This window comes from Solanum lycopersicum, chromosome 6, assembly GCF_036512215.1.
Source record: "Solanum lycopersicum chromosome 6, SLM_r2.1".
In the NCBI taxonomy this organism is placed as follows: Eukaryota; Viridiplantae; Streptophyta; class Magnoliopsida; order Solanales; family Solanaceae; genus Solanum; species Solanum lycopersicum.
In genome coordinates, this window is record NC_090805.1 from 37,865,470 (window position 1) to 37,888,435 (window position 22,966).

Here is a 22,966-nt window from a genome sequence, read left to right on the forward strand (position 1 = left end):
TAGTCCATGCCGGAACTTCAAGGCATCAAGACATGAAGAAGAAGATCCAGTCCAAGCTAGAAGCGTTAGCTCACCCTGAAATCCGGTGTAATAAAGACTGGCTAGAGTTGCGTTTGAGTTGAAGACGACGGTACGTTTGCTGTACTCCACAAATAACAAAGAAAGAAACATACAAGTAGGGGTCAGTACAAACACAAGTACTGAGTAGATATCATCGGCCAACTCAAAATAGAAAACAGTATATATCAGATAATATCATAAAATCAACTACAATACTCAACATGCGGCATTTACAATTTCCATAACCCTTGGTCACAACACCAAGCACATCAATGAGGACTCATGCCTCCCCATCATACTCATTTGGGAATTAGGTTCATTAAATTTGAGTATATTAAGATAATTCAAGATTCATTCTCTTTATTCCTCTTGTGTCGGAACGTGACACTCCGATCCACTAATACTACGTGTCGGTTCGTGACACCCGATCCCCTAATACTACATGTCGGTTCGTGACACCCGATCCCCTAATACTACGTGTCGGTTCGTGACACCCGATCCATTAATACTACGTGTCGGTTCGTGACACCCGATCCCCTAACCTCATTCTTTTAGTTCGTCAAGCCTTCTTTTATACCAAGGCATCATCATTAACAAAGAGGTTTTTAAGATTCAAGATTCAACAGCCTCATCATGCTTACTTTATCACAATTATATAATCACATTCATGCAAGCATACAATTAAGCATATAGAAGGGTTTACAACACTACCCAATACATATCATTCGCTATTAAGAGTTTACTACGAATAGCATAAACCATAACCTACCTCCACCGAAGAACTGCGATCAAACAAGCTAATTCCCCAAAGCTCTGTTGTCCTCTTCGTTCCTCTCTCGATCGATCGATTCCCTCTTTCTCTCTGTTCTTTCTCTTTTTCTTATTCAAACCCTCTTTCTTTTACCCTAATTAGCATATAATTAAGTATAAAAGATGATAAAATACCCCACTACTTGTTTCAAGGTTCTCTCTTTTAACCCCCAAGTAATTAAATTATTAACATTAAACCACTAACTTTATAATTATAAGCAGGAATAGTCCAAAACGCCCCTTAAAATATTTAACAGAAATCCGACCCAGTCAGGGTCACGCAGCCTGTGACGGGCCGTCGTGCCTGTGACGGGCCGTCGTGCCTGCGACGGTCCGTCCTGCTGAGTCGTCACAGAGTTCAGAGACTGAAATTTACTGAAGGGCCTGTGACGGTTCGTCGTGCCCACGACGGTCCGTCCTGTCATGTCGTCGCGAAGTTCAGAGAGTTGTTCTTAGTACCCAATTTTTCAGAATTCTAAGTGTTTTGAAACTATACAACCTCGACGGTCCATCGTGGGATCCGTCGACTCAGACTGTAATTACCAGAAATAAACTCTACTGCTCAAAACGACTAACAGGTCGTTACATTTTCTTACCATATTTTAAATCTTATTTTTCCTTTAAAAAGAAATCAAAGCATTATCATAAATGCTTGAATTTTTTTAGAATGGAAAACATAAATTTTCTTCAATTTTGGTTTATTTTTTTCTTAAAAGAAAAATTTGAAACTTTATAAATTGAAGACTCCTCTTCTTATATCAAAACACACTAGCATTCATAACTAGTCGTCTGGAAACTTTTATTTATGGAGAGTTTCTCTCTCTATAATTTTAATGTTTTTTTTAATTAGTTTTTAATATGTAAGTCAATTGAAAAAATTTCATATAATAAATATATTGATTTTTAATATATGTTTTTGTCATCTAATTTATCGATGTCATGATTTGTAGTTATAAGTTTCTGTATGATGCACTAATTACTTTCGAACCCAACAAGTGGTATCTAAGCAGATGGTACAATGATTATATGGTTCAACAAAATAGGTTCGATGAGGTTTAAAATCAATTTACAACTAACTTGGTGATCAAGTAGATTTTTGTCCTAACTACAAAATCATATTTTCAACATTTTGTTGCTTTATCTTTAAAAATGAAAATAAAATAATTTGAAACTATATTATAATCCATAATTTTAAATTTTATATTTAACCATAGCAAGAAGCAGGAATGAAGATTATGTGAAGAACAAATATTATCATGAATGTAAGAAGTTGGATCAAGTTTTGTCAAAAAAAATTTGCCAGAAAAGGAAAGATTTGTTAGGATTTTGCCCTGAATTTATTACCATATTTTAAGTTTAATTTTTTCCTTAAAGGAAAGTCAAAGCATTACCACAAATGCTTTAATTTTTCTGAAAGAAAAACATACATAATTCTCTTTCATATTTGGTTTATTCTTTACTTGGAGGAAAATTTTAGAACTCTATAAATTGAAGACCTATTTTCTCACATCAATAACACAATTGCATTCACAATGTAATCGTTTAAAAACTTTTGTGTATGAAGAGATTTTTCTCCCTAAGATTTTAAGGTTCTTATTAGTTTTTAATATGTAGGTCAATTGACTTAATTTCGTTTAATAGTATTTTGATTTTTAGTATAAGTTTTTGTCATTTGATTTAATGATGTCATGATTTGCAATTATAAACTTTCGCATGACGCCCTAATCGATTTCAAATCCAATAACATGACTCATACATGAATATAATTTTGATAACTAAAACTTTACTTCCTATTTAATATTTTATCTGATCCATTTAAATAAAATTCGACCTACCCAATTTGAAAATTGCTTTACCCTAACTTCATTAGTTATCCTCTTACATCGCTTTACCCATAAAAAAATACATAGAAAAAGAACTTAACTACAGACAAAAGAGCAACATTCATGTTTCGCTAGTCGGAAATTGCAAAAAGACCCCATAATTTATAGCCAGATTTCTAGCTACACACTCATATTTTACGGGGGGTCCTAGTACCCTCCTGAATTTTAATAGAACACAACTTATTACCTTCATAAATGGTTACCTGGCAAAATGAGTGTATTTCACTCTCTTTGAGAGAGTGAGCAACCAAAACAATATTAAATTTGTTTTAAATATATCATTTCATAAATATGTCTTTTTAATTATATTATTCTTTAAAAAAATAGTTTCTTTCTTCTCTATGGTAACATATGCCAATTCTCTCCACTGCTTATCATCCTAAAATTGTCGCATCATTGCCACCATCTCAAGCGGATTCATTATTGTAAATTTCTAACAACTCTCATGTAAAAGTTTTTTTTTTTTTTTTTTTTTTTTTTTTTTTAAAAACAATCAAATCCACCATCTTCAATCACCAAAAAATATTTGAATCAAATTTGAAAAATCAATCTAGGTTCAAATGCAATTGAACCCTTAAAAAGAAAAAATATCTTTTACCTTGTAGATCCTAATCCCTCGTGTGTTTTTAGTTTGTTTTCTAGATTCTCCGACAAGCAATTACCTTCTCTTGATTATAGAAAACTCCATTACGTAGACTTACAAAATTGGAGCAATACCTATAAACATTAATCATGTCTCTTCACACGATTTAGCTTCTTTTTTTCCTTCAATATTAGGCTTAAATTAGAATCAATAGTGGTCTTGATGGTGATATGAATGTTCTCTTTTTCGAGCTTTATTCTTTGAAAGAGACCCCCAATTTAACCCCCAATATTTTTTCCAAATCAAAGTTCTCACAAAATAATTAGGGCTAAAAATAAATGAAGAAAAAAGAGGAAAAATGTCTTTTAAGAAAAGATCAATAGATTAAATACATGTGTCAAGCGCGCATGTTTCACCACAAGATATCGTGATATATATCCAATTATGATGTTGTAAGGGGATATTTATTTCATGTTGAAATAATTTAGGCGAATAATAGGATCCCATGAAGTATGAGTGTGTAGTTGAAAATTCGAATATACGTTAGGGGGGCATTTCTCCATTTTCTATTTATTAATCATTATTGATAGTTGATTTCACAAGCCTTGATAGAGAAAGAAAGATGCGTTTGTAGGTTTTTTACCACAAAGACTTTTGGCTCTTCATATACATCACTAGCATGCTCGTGTCCAAGTCTGTTCGTACGACCAACTTTATAATGATTTCCAGCAGTTTCAATAAAATTAACTATCAATTATGATTAATAAACCATAAATGTCGTTCTTTTCTTTGTATCTAATTTCTTTTTTTTATGAATGTTCTTTCTATATGTTTTTGATGGATAAAGTAACAAGAGGATATGTACTAGAGTTAGGGTCAGTGAATTTTCAGATTGGATGAGTTGCTTTTTATTTAAACGGGGAAGGTCAAATATTAAATAGGAAGTAAAATTTAATTATATTAAAAATATATCAATGTAGGAGCCACATAAGTGTCACATATCATAATAAAAATGGTGACATGATAGTTAATTATCTAAGGGCAAGTACGTGCTCAAAGTAGAATGGTAAAAATAAATATATCAAAAAGGTGTGAATAAGCCCTTAGAGCGAATAACCATTTTCTAAAAGTACAAGGACAAATGTGATTATTTTCCGATATATATATATATATATATATATATATATATATATATATGTATGTATGTTTCTCCATGTAATATAAATTATTTCTTACCCAAATTTCTAAATAACATAAATCACAAGCAAATATTATATATTATTCATATTAATAGACAATTAAAATACAAGTAAAATCAGTGATGAATATAATTAAATTAATATTACATAATAAATTTATTTTATTTTTACGTAAATATTTAACTTTCAAAATCATTACTTTACGCCCATAAATACTATATTAATGTATTACAAAATTCAAAATAATATAGAAATATTTTTATTCCCAATGAATATAGTATATTTATCAATAATGAATTTAAATGTTTTTGATTTGAGAAAATAATTTAGATATTAGGGCATCTCCAATCAAAACACCAAATTTGGTGTCAACACTATTTTTGGTATAATCAACTTCAACCCACTTCACCAAGTTTTACACTAAAAAGGAATATTTTTCTCTCTCTTCATTATTATATTATTATTTCTTATTTCATAAAATAATTTCTTTCTAAAACATTCACGATATAACTCATGGTGAATGTCAATTACTACTTTGTTGAATGTGTACTATTTTATGGTCATTTTTAAGTACATTGAATTATTTATTTAAAAATTATAGGTTTACATATTTAATATTTGTAAAGGTTAATTGTAGTTATATCCAATTATAATTTACAGTAGAATTAAAATAAATTTATTTTTAAAAAAAATTATATATATAAAAAACAGTTAATAAAAAAAATTAACTTTATATCTAAATATTTATCAATATTTTTTATTTCTTCAAATAAATATAAAAGAAAGGGTCATAATTGGAACAAAAGGGCAACACTAAAAGTTAGACATGACACCTCCCTTTGGCCAAAATTGTGATTTATTTATTTTTTCTACTTTTTTCCGTAATTTGTTCTTTAAAAAAATAAAAAAGATATACAAATTTAAATTTTCTATTTCTTCATTATTACTACACTATTTATATCTTCCTAAGATCCATTCCTTTCCTTCTTTATTAAATTTTTCCATTATTTTTTCTCTAACCAAAATAATTGTGCTTTTAATTCCCTCATTTTAGATTTTTTTTCTTATCAAAATCAAAATTTTCACAAAATAGCTATACACTTATTGTTTCTCCTTCCTCATTAATATTATACTAATTATATCTTTCCCAAATTATCTTTTAACTTCTTTATTACTTTTAAAAACATTTACAAATATAATTGTAATTAAACTATAACAAACATAATTGTTATTTATATATGCATAAATAAATAAAATTGGATACGGTCCAGTTAAATTTATCTCTTTTTTCTCTGTTTTTTGTTTCAATTTTTTTTCTAATTTTTCATAATCAATTATTTTAAAAACTCTTAAACTAATATAAGTGTAATTGTTATTATATATACAAAATAAATAAAATAAGAAGTTATATTTATCTCTTTTGTCTTTTTTTTTGGATTCTTTTTCACAATTAATTTTTTGATTTATTAATATTATAAAAATATTACATAAAAATAATTATAAATACAAGAAATTTAATTTAAACATAAAATTTATACAATGTAATTAAAAGTTTGTACAGTCAAATAATATTAAATTATATCAAAAAAAAGTGAATTGATATGATAAACGGTATTATACTAAATTTGATATAACACTATTCACACACTAAATTCGGTGCAAAAATTGGTGCGAATTGAAACTAAAAAATTTCAAATTTCACACCAAATTTGAGATTTGATGTGAATTGGAGATGGTCTAAGAGGAAATGCCACGACTCCCATCACTCTAAAAATTGTAATTAAGTATTAATCGTAAATTAAAAATTAAAATCCATAAAAAAGTTAAGCCTATGTACCTCAAATTTACGCATTTATCAAACTACTAAACTAATAATATATTAAATAAAAATGTCACATTTGTCACTCGTTTTTAGAGAACAATCGGGGATGAAGATGAGAGAGGATCTGCAATAAAATCTAGGGGATGAAAGAGAAAGTGCAGGTGGGGCAAATTTTTGAATGCCAACAAATTGTGAAAAAGCCCAAAATAGTTTCACGTGTAATAGAATTTATTGAGTCATTGCCAGCAATCAGCTCTTATATCTTTTTTACATCGCCATATATTATGGTTAGGAGTATCTAATTGGGTTGATTCAGATTTTTTAAATATTAAATTAAATTATTTAATAAAATTTTAAATTATAATTAAACTAAACTAATAAAATTTGGATTTTTTTAGGTTTTTTAACCTTGGGTTGGTTCGAGTTTTTCGAATACCGAACCAAATTATTATATCAAATTTTTAGAATTTATAAATCAAACCAAAAAATAAACCTCGAATTTTTTGTGATTTTTGAATTTTTTCAATAAAGTTTGTATACAAACATATAGTTAACTTGTACTTTAAATATTTCTTTATTCCAACTAAAATACAATTATCTAAGGTGTTTCTTAAAAAAAATAACACAAAATATGAGATGAGTATTGATGACACAAAAATATTCAATTAAAAATAATAATAAAATCATTATATAAAAGAAATATTGTAAAATTATAAATTATAATGAAAATTATAACAATTTAAAAGTACTAAATCATGCTAAAATAAGTTTAATAAGTATTAGTTGCATTATTAAATATTTAAGAAAAAATAAAATTGGACTATGTATTTTAATTATCTAAATCAATGTAAAACTAAAGAACAAATACTCAATATTATTGTCATTCTTAATGTTGAATTGATTTTCATTTTACATTAGTATTAATTTGATTTTGATTTAAGTTTTATTATAGTTATTAGCATCTATGAACTATAATCTTTATTGGACAATTCCAAATTCTAAATTTTAAACTTGAAATAATATATTAAAAGATAAAACTATGAAATAGTATAAGAAATATTTTAAAACTATATCAAAGTAAATATTTTTATGTATAAAATAAATTTAAAATAACATATATAACGTCGGGTTGGTTTGATCTCAGTTGTTTCTTTTTAGTTAAAATCAACCAACCCAAATATAGTCGATTTTTTTTTCCAATACCAAAGCAAATCAAATCAAACCACTAGTCGGATTTTTTTCTTCGAATTAACTCAATTTGCTACTTGGTTCGAGTTTGTACACCTAGTTAAGGTATTCTTAGTTTAGCTGTTAATATTTCTATTAAACAGAATAAAATATTTTTTTCTTACCTGGAGTTATTAATTCTATTAAAAATATATAAAAAAGATTGAATATCCATACATAAATTGTAGATAAAAACAACGTTAAAAAGTAGATAAAAATTTGAGAAAAATTACCGTAAGTGCAAACATGAGAAACAATTAACACTTCATGTGAAAATTTAAAGATGACTTTGAGTCTTAATCCAAAAATAAAGGACTATTTTGGACTTCCACCAAATTTATCATAATATGTGGGATGTTTTACAGTTTTTCCTTTCGCATTTAAGTTTTGAATTAAGGAAAATGCTTTGATATATTCCTCAATTTTGTCATTTTGAGTTGATAGTCCCCTTGATACAAAAGCGACTTATATATACATTTACTATTATATAGACGACTTACATAATACCCCTACCCAGGTTTATGTAACGACCTGTTTAGTCGTTTTGAGCAGCAGATTTTATTTCTGGAAAAACTGGCTGAGACGACGGAACCCACGACGGACCGTCATGGGCACGACGGACCGTCGAGGGTGTCTCGTTCCAAAATACTTAGAATTCTGAAAATTGGGTACTGAAATCGACTCTCTGAACTTCGTAACGGAATGGCAGGACGGACCGTCGTGGGCACGACGGACCGTCACAGACCCTTGAATGGAATGGAGTCTCTGAACTCTGTGACAGAGCAGCAGGACGGACCGTCGCAGGCACGACGGCCCGTCACAGGCTGCGTAATCCCAGGCGGGATCGGATTTCTTTAAATGTTTTAAGGGGCGTTTTGGACTATTCCTGCTATAATTACAAATTTAGTAGGTTAATGTTAATAATTTAACTACATGAGGGTTAAAAGAGATAACCTTGAATTAATTAATGGGTTAATTCACCATCTTTTATACTTAATTATATGCTAATTAGGGTAAAAGAAAGAGGGTTTGAATAAGAAAAAGAAAAGAACAGAAAGAGAGGGAGAAACGTACGATCAAGAGAAAGAAGAGAACAAAGCTTTGGGAAATTGCTTGCTTGATCAAAATTCTTCGGTGGAGGTAGGTTATGGTTTTTACACTATTCGTAGTAAACTCTTAATAGCGAATGATATGTATTGGGTAGTGTTGTAAACCCTTTTATATGCTTAATTGTGTGTTTGCATGTTGCGATTATATAATTGTGATGAGATAAACATGATGAAGCTATTGAATTCTAAATCTTGAAAAAGAAACCCTAATCTACTTTGTTAATGATGATGCCTTAGTATACAAGAAGGCTTGATGAACGAAAGTAGTGAGATTAGGGGATCGAGTGCCACGTTACGGTACCAGGATAGTATATGAGGATCGGAGTGTCACGTTCCGACACCAGGATAGAATATGGATCGGGTGCCACGTTCCGGTACCAGGATAGTATATGAGGATCGGAGTGTCACGTTCTGACACCAGGATAGAATATGGATCGGGTGTCACGTTTCGGTACCAGGATAGTATATATGGATCGGGTGTCATGTTCCGACACCAGGATTAGTAAAGAGAATGAATCTTGAAATATGTTAATATACTCAATTTGATGAACTTCATTCCCAAATGAGTATGATGGGGAGGCGTGAGTCCTCATTGATGAGCTTGGTGTTGCGACCAAGGGTTATGGTAATTGTAAATGCCGCATGTTGAGTACTGTAGTTGATTTTATGATATTAAATAATATATACTGTTTTCTATTTTGAGTTGGCCGATGATATCTACTCAGTACGTGTGTTTGTACTGACCCCTACTTGTATGTTTTCTTTTGATTATTTGTGGAGTGCAGCAAACGTGCCGTCGTCTTCAACCCAATCGCAACTCTAGCCAGTCTTCACTACTCCGGATTTCAGGGTGATCTAATGCTTCTAGCTTGGACTAGATCTTCCTCTTCATGTCTTGATGCCTTGAAGTTCCGGCATGGACTAGCTTTTTATGTATTTTAGCTTCTTAGATACTCTTAGATTAGTAATTTTGAGGATAGATGTTCTTGTGATGATTACTTCCAGATTTTGGGGATAATAAATGTTGTTGAGTTTTTAGAAGTTATTTAATTGATTTTCATTAATGAGTTTAAATCTTCCGCATTATTTTCTGTTATTATTGGTAAACGATTGGGGTTAGATTGGTTGGTTCGCTCACGTAGTAGGATAAGTGTGGCTGCCAGTCGCGGCCCGATTTGGATCGTGACAGTTTATTCATGATTATGGTTGAAAAATCAAACCAAACCGCAATTCGAACGAAATCTATTTAATTTTTTTTGATATTTGTTTGATTTTGAATTTTGAAAATCGATACTATTTAATTTGGTTTTGATTTTACAAAAAAAAAACCCTACAAAAATAACCAAACCGAATCGAGAAATTATATATATATATATATATATATATATATATATATATATATATATATATATATAAATTAACTTAAGTGTTTAACTTTATTATTTTCTCAAGCCTAACGGTTAAATTTAATTGTTGCAATCCTAAGTCCAACTCCATTACTTTAGTTTTTACCCACTCTACCAAATATAAGATAATCACACTTTTTCTAAATTGAATCACTTTGTTTGTGTAATAATAACTGTAGTATTGCTTGCTTTGTTGAATCCACATTATCTTTCATATTGATTGCTCATGTACTAGGTGTCTTTATTTACCAAGATGCGTATGTCTTAAAAAAAGTTATTATTTTCGAATAGAAAAAAATAAAAATTAACCTAACCAAACTGAAAATACTCAAATTGATAATTATTTTTTTTGTTTGGTTTGGTTTTAGAAATTTCAAAATCGAATAAATTGGTTTGGTTCTAATTTCAACCAATAGCTGATCCAAATCGAAACATTAACATTCCTACCACAATCGTTATAAAATAAGCTCACATATACCCTTTATTTAGGGAAGTGAAAAAAATGAGTTTCAAATTAATTTTTTTGACTTTTTTTTCAAAAAAAATATTGGTGTGTATATGATCCTTGTAGCAAAGTTTAAGGTGTGATTTAATCTTTTTCATACAAATTTTTTTTTTGACTTCTTTGATTATCATTATCTAAGTTTCTTATTTTTTTCTTTCATTCTTTGGCATAAAAAAAAATTAAACTATTTTTCGATTGCCTATATTGTAATATAAAACAATTTTTTGGCTATATTGTAATTTAATTTTTGTATTTGAATTTTTTTGGGTCATCCATAATAAATTTTACATGAAAATTAGTGAAACATAAATCTACTTGACCATCAAAATAATAAATTTATATTATTCATTGAAATGAAAAAGCCAAAAAAAAAAAATACGTTTGAGGAGCATTAAATATACCATATAGATTATATTAATTAAATAATAGATTAAAATTATTTTTTTTCACTTCCATTAAGGAGAAAAGATACATGTGAATCATTTGTATAACACTAAGAATATATATAACTCACTTTCATAACAAAGGATAAATCAATTCTAAATGACAAAATTAAGAGATATATCAAACCTTTTTCCTTTAAATTATAAGTACTTCAGAGGAATTAATTTGCAATGGTCACTTACAAATTAAATAAAGCTTTTAAGTTCTAATTTTTAGATTCACATATCTGACTAATTTAATAGAAGAATTTCAAAAATTCTTTTTTTTTCAACTTTTAAAGTTTGATTATTTAAAATACTTTTCAAAAAGTACTAGGTGTAGGCAAACGTAATCCAGTATACAACCCAACGAAAGATTGGGGTCGAACCTACAAGGAGCGGTATCGTATCAAATGCTATTCGGAAGTAAATATGGAATTCTAATCAGTTATAGAAGTAGATATTGTCAAAATCAAACAAATTAAGTCAAAGATTTGATTATGAATGTTAGATAGGTGGGTTTAAAGGTGTCAATTGACAACTAAAACAATCACTAATATAGTGAATTAGACAAGTAGGACAGAGTTCTTGGGATGTGATTGATTGTAAGTTAATTTCACTATATGGGTAATTGAAATTTATTAATTAAGTGTTGAATTACTGTGGGTAGGCTAGACTATAGGTGCAATAGTTTTATCTCGAACAACTATTAAAGGTTCAGGTGAGTTCTCTCGAACCTCGATAAGCTTGACATGACAAAACAACCCAAAACCTTAATTTATCTACTATCTCAAGCTATATAGGTAGTAATGAATCAAGATTCATTCTCTCAATCTAAACCCATAACAACCCACACGTTATAATCATCAATCGATAACCTTTGTTTTAAAACCTCTCTCTCGAGCAAGCCTAAAACACTTGGCTAAAACTGTATTTGCAACTACAATTCATAAATTACTACTCAGCTATCGATCAAACCCATATTAAAATAACATTTAAATAATTAAAAACATTTCCCATAAGCTAATTAAGCAAATAATCACATGATCACACCCCAAGAATTGGGGTTCACAAAAATATAAAAATTAATATAAAAAACAATCTCCATGATCTGGGTATTTCAATCCAAGTCTTTAAAATTATTCCGGTGCTAAAAGTTGAAGACCCACTTCGAATTTTCTTGAAAAAAATCTTCAAGGTTTTTCTTGAATGAAAAATACTAAAAAAATTAAAACTGGAGTTCAATAATAAATACCAAGTCCCTTTTGAACTCTTTAAGAATTCAATTTTTAGTTTTCCAAATTTCACTAGAAAAGACCATAAGGTGAGGTAAGTCAAGCATCACCGGCCAGGTCAGCGACGTCCTAATCGCTCCATCTCATCGCCGATTTTCTTTGGTTTTTAATCTTAAAGGTTCTCTTAATTTAGGCAATCCAGAATGTGTCGCCGATCCAATTGGCAGTCCGTCGAATGTCCAAATCCATCAGCAAGTTGGCTTCTCCTCAGGGCTGGTAGTCAGGAACATTAGGCGAGCTGAAAAGACACTCGATGAGTCACAAAGTGGCTTTGCTATTCTCATCATTTTGTTATCTTCAACTTTTTTCATCTTTTTAGATGCTTTTCGCCCGTTAGTGTGCTTGTCCTTCTTCTTTTGCCTTATTTGCTACAAATCAACATTTGAACCTCAATGTGGAGCATAAATTAGGCATTTGAGAACTATAAGCTATCAAAACAAATCCTAAATGAGACAAAATCTAAGACTTAATCAACACCTTCAACTTAAAATTTTGCTTGTCCTCAAGTAAAACTCAAGATCAATTAGTTCAACAAGGATGTTTAAAAATAGTGTTACTTAAGACTCAATACACATGCACACAAGAGGTTCGAACTACACATGCAATGTTAAATAGTGCACTCTTAGTTTCAAACTATCACTAGACATCATCAAATGGACTCAAATTCACAATGTTTGCTTCAAATACAAGTTCAAGCTCAACACAAGCATTTCAAATGCCCTCACACCGTAAACGATTAAATGCTCTCACAATGCTCATAAACTTTAATAATTCGGAACCCAAAACAACTCTCAGCCTATTAAAAACAAACAAACACATGCATGATGTTTCCCTGCAGACTTGCCTATATTTTTCAATCAAAATGTAGTAGCTAATTCAAGATCACAAAGGTCTTTAAAGTCACGTATCATGGTCGGGTGTGTTGGTTTGATCATTTAGTCTTAGTGATTTCTTCTTTCACGAGGCATGGGCTGCATTTCATTCTTTCACCTTCTCTTGCAACACTTTTTGGTTTCTCAAAAATCACACCCCATTCATTTAAGCTCAAGTTATTTGATACCTCATTTCTCTTTCTCATTTCACACACTTTATTTCAACAACGTTTATCTTTTTCAATCATTTTCATCTTTCTTCTTCTCTCCTTTTTTGTGTAAGGATTCCATCTTTTCCAACAAGAATTTATGTGTGTGTGGGGGGGGGGGGGTTTGATTTTCTTAAATTTTTGATTTACCTCCTCTTTCACCAAACCCCCAACTCAGGGTTTTGGACTATGTTTTCTATTTATAACAAACAACACCTTATGAAGATTATAGGTGGGAAATAAAAAGGGTGGGTCACTTGTACTCAATGTTCTTCTTAAGAAAAAAATATGCTCAAATGGTGTCAGGCTAGGTCCACACTATCACAAGGTGGTCACAGAGAGTTATAATGACAACATTGGCTCACTCTCCAGAAATTGCATAGGATCATCTCTATCATTCACAAACATAAGCCAACCGTACCAATGGGGAAAGTTCTAGGTATGACCAAGCATGCATTACAATTCAATCTCATACAACATGTATCCAATACAATTATCAAAGCAAACCTTAAACATTTTGCAAATTTTTAATGGACATCACAATTCTAATTTTACAAAATGCATAGTCATAGTTAGATGCTATGAGTTCAGATATGACTTATGCAACTCAATTCACCTCATCGTATTTGCTCACATGTCTTTCAAATAAGAGCAACATTCAAGTTATCGATATTGACCAAAACTGACACTTGAAATTGGAAGAACAACCACATTTACCCAACAAGAGGTGGCAAATTTTAAAAATTGGCTTTTAACCATTTGTAATTCAAAACAATAGACCAATACAAATAAAAAAAAAGCTATATATATATATATTTAAACCACAAATCAAATCCAGCATTCAGAAAAACCAAAAACAACAATATCCACAAATAAAAACATCCCAACAGAGGTGGGTATGCAAATACCTTATTCGGCCAATAAAATAGCAATTGTCCTCAAATTCAAAGAAATGGCCAAATGAACCCCAAACCTATTACCGGATTTCCAACTAAACACCTTATACTTTATGGGGGACTTATTGATGAGTCCACAAATTTGACTCATTTAGGGCTATATTTTGATACAAATAGTGTCCATAGATACTTGTTTTGTCTCAATTACTGATGAATAACCTTGAGTTTTAGGTACTTTGAGTTTGAGGCAAATCATGGACACTACTTAGCAATAAAAGCAAAAAAGGATGAAAAGAATGAAGCAACGAAGGTCTAAGGATCGCCAAGTCAACTTGGCGACTCGTCGCTAGGTTTGAGGATCACGTTTTGTTCTAGTGTGTTGAGATATGAAGGAAAGGATCATATCGGTGGTAGAAAGGAGCAGTCGGTGCATCAGCGAGAAGTTCCGTGAAGCAGTGCCTTGCTGCCCGATTTGAAACGGGGTAAATTGCTCGAGAGAGAGAGCTTATCTTCCTTAAAGCTTAGCATAGTTACAATCATTTTATAAATCTTCTATCGAAACATGTACACAACAATTTATCTTAGCCCATATTATCACATCCCAATAACTTCACTTATCTTTATATAGTTCTCTTGTTATTTTTGTTATTTTTACTACTAGTGTCAAAGCCTCCCGTTGATATTTGACTCTTTATCACCCTATCATTGATATGTAATGTTTTTATTTGTAAATGTTTTTAGCTACGACTAGTTAGAATGTAATTTTAATTTTTATTAATTATCATAACCACTCCCTGTGGAAGCGACCCTAACACTTGGTTGTGTTATTATACTATTGCACGATCGTAGACACTAGTACTTAAAGTTGTGTCATTCATTACGCAAAACATCAAAATGGCACTGCTTCCGGGGAGTGTGTCACTTGAAAAATTTTAGATTAGTAAAATTTTTAATTCTCCTAGCTGTAATTTTTTTGCTTAACTTTCAGTTTTGCTTTGTTGGGTTGTGCTTTGAAAAAGCAAGGGGTAAATAAATTGAGTAAGAATCCTCAAGCTTATAGAGTAATCTTTGTTACATGTCATGAGATATATGTATCTCATCCTAACTTTCAAGATATTTGAGGGAGAACAAATTTATAAATCACGGGCAAGGTTCAAAGAGCTGAGAGTTTAAGGACAACCTCATTGCATCCTAGATGTAGTCCTTATGTACTATTTTTACAGGAGTCTCAATCCCAAAAATAAAATGTTAATTTATCAATTAGTTTCGGGAGGGATTGAAATGAAGCCCTACATTATAACAGTCTAGTTACAGGACCATATGGCTGAAGCAAACAAAGATGTGGAGAAGGACTTCATACTGGCCACTCTTATAACTCAGGTGGATGAGTTGGCCAAAAGACTAATTGAAATGGAGGTCCAATTCAAAAAAAAATTCTTTCCACCTCATGATCGAAGACGACCAAAGGACAATGAGAGAAAGCGTATTGAAGGAATGCTCTCAACCATTCTCCAAAAGGTCATTGAGCAAAATAGAAGGCTGGAGGAAATAAAAGAGAGCATTGAAGTATTGAGTAAACTGGTTGACTCTCACTCTAGATCCATTCGACTATTTGAGAATTTCATGACCTATGAGCTACCTCATCTCCACTTTACTGAGCACGCAGGGACACCTAGTAATGCTAAGGTAAAAACAAAAAATTAAGCATGAATGAGAGAATCTGCGTCGTGCCACGACCTTAACTAAGGCATTGTTTTGGAGGCAATCCGAAATCCTTTGTTATCTTTTATTTGTGATTTGATAAAATAATAGTGTGCTGGTTGTGCAGGATGAAGTTTGGAAAATACTAGAAATAACAGAGTTTTTATAAAAAAATATCATTCAGCGGATCGCCGAATATATAAACTACCCCGATCGAGTCCGCCGTTAGACTCAAGGCAATTCTAAGCTAGAGTCTGTAAAACTCGGCGAGCCCAAGAACTATTAGCGAGTTGCCAACTATTTCAGCGACCCTAACCCGCACCGACGTTTGGATTTCCAATATTAATTGGGAATTCAGTAAAATTCCGCGAAGTAAGAAATAATTCAATGCGTTGCCTAATTTTTGCGCAACTATAACTAACGTCGCCAAATGGGAAAGAAGTAGATGTTTTCTTCACTTAAAAGGATTAAAATTTTTAAGGTTACCTCACTTTTTATTCTTCAAACTCACACCTGCACATCTATCTTTTAAATTTTTGCACCCATATTTTATTATGGTTGATCGATTTGCTCTTGGATTTTGATTGTATTGTCGCCTAGCATCTCAAACACATTTGAATCAAAACGAAATGTTGGTTTTTGAACCTTATTTTTTTAATTAAATTTTGTTCTCAAATGTAAAAACATTATCTTGTTGATATGTTTCAGATCTGTCTGGTAGAACTAGAATTGGTGTTTACTTGTTTTGGGTTCGATGATTTTGACAATAATGATTAAATTTTTTTATTTTCTGATCATTATGCCTTGATAATAATTATGGTCTAAGATTAATTTGAGTTGTGCATGTCTTAATTTAAATTTCAAGGGTTGCAGGGTTGAATTCGGAAAGTTGGATAGAAAATAGGCACAACGAGATGTTTGGCGAGCTGGGTCGAGATTGCCAAACCACTCGCCGGTTTGCGTTATGTCCTTATCTACCTCTTTTTTACATGATAAATGAATTTTTGATTTTGTAACATTCGGTGAGAAGTCTGAAGTTGCCGAGTGCATTTGGTGCTCTGCCAAAATTACTCTTGTTCGCCCTTTGTTTGCGCCCTTTGTCCTTTTGACATTGCATTCGGCGCATTAGAAGATAAGAAACAAGTAACTGAATCATAATTGAAAAAGAACCCAAGAATATTGAATAAAATCCTAATTTTGAATCTTATAAATCAAATTAACCTTTAAAATTTGATATTTCGCCTAAGTAGTTGTGCGATTCACCAATTTTTTCGGTAAAACAATTCTGCATCTAAACCTCTATATTTTTGTTCCAACTCTTTTTCAAGGTTATTGCAAATATGGCCAGACCCATAGTAGCTTTAAGAATTATACAATCCCAACAAATCAGAGCAAAGGATTTTAGGAGGAGTCAAAAAGCAAAAAATCCTCCCAAATCAGATAACGAGGACCAAAAGCCGAGTTCTAACAAGTGGACAAATCCACAGGACCCTGTTATTCCATCATGGAGACATGGCTTCTTCAGAGCAATAGATTCCTTCATGGCAGCTTATGAGATGTATAATTGTAGCAAGGCAGCGACAGAATCTGATGAAGTGGCTTCAGGAGCTATTATTTCATTCTAGGCCGACACATTGGGAACTGGAGCCCAGATAAAGGAAGCTACTTAGTAGACATGATCACTCTCTGCCTTTTCTCTATTTTTCTCTAACATCTACTTTTGGATACTTTCATCTCCACTTGAGGACAAATGTTTTTAATTATGGTGGGGTGAGGCCCACAACCTTTTGTGCGACTACTATTTTATATTTTTTGGTCTGCTTTTGTGGATGATTGAGATTATGGATCCATTTTGAATATATTTGCAAAATGCTTATGAACCTTTCAAAAAAATTTAATTTTTTCGTAAATTTTCACCACCTTCTATATAAATTTCAATTTTTTCGTAAATTTTCGTCAATAGAGTTGGGTAGGCAAATACCTCATCCGATCAACTAAATAGTCGTATTCCTCAAATGCAAAGAAATAATAGAACTTACCAAATAAAACCCCAACCTATTGTCAGATTTCCAAGTACATTGTTATACTTTACGGGGTCCTATTGATGAGTCTATTCATGACTATATTTGGACTCATTCATGGCTATATTTGGATATAAATAATGTCCTTAAATGCTTGTTTTATCTCAATTACTGATGAATAACCTAGAGTTTTATGTATATTGAGTTTGAGGCAAAATATGGACACTACTTAGCAAAAAGGGTCAAAAAGGATGGAAAGAACGAAGAAATGAAGGCCCGAGGATCACCAAATAAACTTGGCGACTTGCTGCTAGGTGTGGGTATTGCCTTTTGTTCCACTGTGCTGAGCTATGAAGAAAAGGATCAAAACGACAATAGAAAGGAGTAGTCGGCGCATCACCGAGAAGTTCCGCGAAGCAGTGCCTTGTCGCCCAATGATCTAGAACACAAAGATGCTTGGACTACACGTGAGACGACGATGAAGTAATCAAAGGGCGGATCGCTGTTTTGTTCGGACATCTTAACTAATTTCATCGAGCATCCAGCTGTAGTACTAATATATGAAACTATATGCTATAGAGGTGGGTTCAAAGGAGAAGGCCGAGCTTGCTGCTTAACAACTCAAGGATGTGGCTCAAACTTGGATAGTTAATGGAGGGACAATAGGTCTTTGAGAGCGGGTCCTATAATTGGTAAGTCTTTAGGAGGGATTTTCTTGGTAGGTTCTTTCGAAGGGATAAAAGGTAGGCTAAAGTGGAAAAGTTCATCAACCTTCGTCAAGGAGGTATGAGTGTGATAAAATACTCTTTGCAATTCACTAAGTTGTCTAAATATGCCTCTTCCTTGGTGTCAAATCCAAGGGATGAAATGAACCATTTTGTGATTGGAGTGTCCAATAATCTAGCGGAAGAGTGTCGCTTGGAGATGCTTCATCAACATGGACATTTCTTGTTTGATGGTACATGCTCAACAAGTTGAGGAGAGTAGGCTTAAGAGGAAGATTAGGGCTGCTAAGAGGGCAAAGTCTTATGAAGGAGGTATTTCTAAGCGTAAGTTGGAAATTCAAGACAAACCTAAGTTCAAGAAGAGGTTCTCCAACCAAGTTCCTTCTAATATCCCCAAATATCATAATGATAGGGTGTCTAACCCTAGATTCAAAAAGGAAAGAGGTGGTGATTCACCAAGTGAGAAGCCTACTTGTGGAAAATATGGTAAGAAACATGTGGTTGAACTTCTAGTGGGAACAAATAATTGCTTTGGTTGTGGAAAGAGTGGCCATAAGGTGAGAGATTGTCCTATAGTAAAGGGTCAAGGAAAGGGGAATAAACACGCACAAGCAAGAGGTCCTAGTTCTAATACTCCTAAAAAGAACCGCTTCTATGCTCTCATCTCTAAGGGTGATCAAGAGGCTTCTCCAGATGTTCTTACCGGTATGTTACAAGCATTTTCCATTAATGTCTATGCATTGCTTGATCCTGGTGCCAATTTATGTCTTGTAACTCCTATAGTGGCCATGAAGTTTGATGTGTTACACGATGTCTTAAATGAACCTTTTTCGGTTACTACCCAGTGGGTGACTCCGCTGTTGCTAAAAGAGTCTTTAAGAGTTGTCCCATATTATTTTTCAATAGAGTTACATTGGTCAATTGAACACGGTTACCATAAATAATAGGTATCCTCTCCCTAGGATGGATGATTTATTTGGTCAATTCCAAGGAGAGAGTTACTTTTTGAAAATCGATTTGAGGTCGGGATGTCACCAACTTATGAGTTTCTAGTTATGTCTTTTGGGTTTACAAATTCCCCGACAACTTTTATGGACCTTATGAAGATTTTTGGACCTATTCACCCATCTAGTGGGTCGTTTAGATATTTTATGGTCCTAATAGACACATCTTCAAGATGGTCTCATGTGTGCCTCTTATCATCTCGCAACCTGGCGTTTGCAAAATTATTGGCACAAATGATACGATTAAGAGCGCAATTTCCAAATTATCCCATTAAGACAATTCGTCTTGATAATGCTGGCGAATTCACATCCCAAGCTTTTGATGCTTATTGCGTATCGGTAGGGATAAAAGTTGAACATCCTGTAGCTCATGTTCATACTCAAAATGACCTTGCTGAGTCATTTATTAAGCGCTTACAATTGATAGCAAGACCTCTACTTATGAAAAGTGAGTTTCCGACTACTGTTTGGGGTCATGCTATCTTACATGCAACATCACTTGTTCGTCTCAGACCGACTCATTAAAATAAATACTCTCCATTACAATTGGTATTTGGTCATAAACCAAATATTGATCATCTTTGAATTTTTGAATGTGTTGTATATGTGCCTGTAGCACCACCTCAGCGCACCAAGATGGGCCCTCAAAGAAGATAGGCATATATGTTGGGTTTGATTCACCCTCAATAATTCGCTATCTTGAGCCATTGACGGGAGATTAATTCACTGCAAGATTTACAGATTATCGATTTGATGAAACAAATTTTCCGCAATTAGTGGGAGAGAAAAATAAACTTAAAAGTGAAATTGCATGGAAAGTTTCATCATTATCTCATTTTGATCCACGCTCCCCTGTGTGTGAACAAGAGGTCCAGAAGATCATCCATTTGCAAAACATAGCAAATCAAATGCCAGACACATTTACTGATTCAAAAAGGATAACAAAGTCACATATTCCTGCAGTAAATGTGCCTATCTGAATCGACGTCCCAAAAGGACCATCTACAAGTGTCATAGCTTCTGAACCACAAATACGCCTGAAGCGTGGTAAACCATTGAGTTCAAAAGATAAGAATTCTAGAAAAAGAAGTACAAAAAATGACAGTACAAAAGAATTTCACGAAGAAATTCAAGATCTGATTAATCCTGATACTCCTGAAGAGATCAGTGAACCCGAGACTCAAATAAACGAAGAACTCTCAATAAGTTCTTCTACAGGTGATGAGATAAGTTTAGATCGATAAAAAATCATAGTGGATAATGTTTTTGCATATGATGTTGCACTTAACATTATGCAAGGAAATGAGGATCTTGAACCTTTATCTGTCGAAGAATGTCGACAAAGACGTGATTGGCCAAAATGGCAAGAAGAAATTCAATCAGAATTAAATTCACTTGCTAAGCGTGAGGTTTTTGGACCAGTAGTCCAAACGCCTAGTGATGTTAAACCAATTGGCTATAAATGGGTCTTTGTACGAAAAAGAAATGAGATTGTAAGATACCAGGCACGCCTTGTTGCACAAGGATTCTCTCAAAGGCCTGGTGTCAACTATGAAGAAACATATTCACCTGTTATGGATGCAATAACTTATCGATATCTCATCGATTTAGCAGTACATGAAAATCTTGAAATTCATCTAATGAATGTGGTTACAGCTTACTTTTACGGTTCACTTGATAATGAAATTTATATGAAAGTTCAGAAAGGACTTAAAATGCCTGAAGAATGTAGTTCAAAATCTCGGGAAATGTATTCAATCAGATTACAAAAGTCATTATATAGCTTAAAACAATCAGGGCGCATGTGGTATAATCGCCTCAATGAGTACTTGATAAAACAAGGTTATATAAACGATGTCATTTGTCCTTATATATTTATTAAGAAAACAACATTGGGATTTGTTATTCTTGCTGTTTATGTTGATGACATTAATATCATTGGAACTCCAGAAGAGGTTCAAAAGGCAATTGAATATCTAAAGAAAGAATTTGAGATGAAAGACCTTGGTAAGACAAAAATTTGTCTTGGACTACAAATAGAATATTTAGTAGACGGGGTCTTCATCCATCAATCTGCCTATACTGAGAAAATCTTGAAACGATTTTACATGGACAAAGCACATCCATTAAGTACTCCAATGGTTGTCCGATCACTTGAAGTGAGTAAGGATACATTCCGACCTCAAGAAGAGAATGAGGAACCTCTTGGTCCAGAAGTACCTTATCTTAGTGCAATTGGGGCACTTATGTATCTTGCTAATGCTACGAGACCTGACATAGCATTTTTATTAATTTGTTAGCAAGATATAGTTCTTCCCCTACACGAAGACATTTGAAAGAAATTAAACATATATTGCGATATCTAAGGGGAACTAGTGATATGGGTCTGTTTTATAGTAACAAAGATAGTGCAGATCTTGTTGGTCATGCAGATGCAGGTTATTTATCTGACCCACATAAAGCTCGATCACAAACAGGCTATTTGTTCACATATGGAGGTACTGCTATATCATGACGATCTAAGAAGCAGTCTATTGTCGCTACTTCTTTAAATTATGCTGAGATAATAGCCATTCATGAAGCAAGTAGAGAATGTGTATGGTTAAGATCAGTAATACATTCTATCAAAGAAAGATGTGGTTTGAAGTGTGACGTCAAGATACCCACAATACTCTTTGAAGACAATGTTGCATGCATAGCTCAATTAAAAGGAGGCTTTATAAAAGGAGATAGAACGAAACACATTTCACCAAAATTATTCTTCACACATGATCTCCAGAAGAATGGTGATATTGATGTGCAACAAATTCGTTCGAGTGATAATCCAGCAGATTTATTTACCAAATCTTTACCGGCCTCAACTCTTGAGAAGATGGTTCACAAAATTGGAATGCAGAAACTTAACCATCTGAATCGTGGTTTTTATCAGGGGGAGTAAAATACGCACTGTACTCTTTTTTCCTTAATCTAATTTTTGTCCCATTGGGTTTTCCTAGAAAGGTTTTTAATGAGGCAGCAAATAATGTGTATCAAAAGATTTGTGTACTCTTTTTTCTTCACTAGAATTTTTTCCCACGGGATTTTTTTCTAGTAAGGTTTTATCGAGGCACAATATCTATGGACATTCAAGGGGGAGTGTTATAAATCTATTGAATAAGTGGATAGTCCATAAAATTAGTACATGAACAACCATTCATATTCACTAAATTACATGAAC

The 22,966-nt window shown here is 32.4% G+C and overlaps 1 protein-coding gene across 1 annotated transcript; it reads left to right on the forward strand.

The window, feature by feature from the left end:
- Window positions 1–18,957: 18,957 nt before the first annotated feature.
- LOC138349380 (uncharacterized) lies at window positions 18,958–19,689 on the forward strand. The gene has a single exon (XM_069299708.1). The coding sequence runs from the start codon at window positions 18,958–18,960 to the stop codon at window positions 19,687–19,689; it is 732 nt and encodes a 243-aa protein (XP_069155809.1).
- Window positions 19,690–22,966: the final 3,277 nt, after the last annotated feature.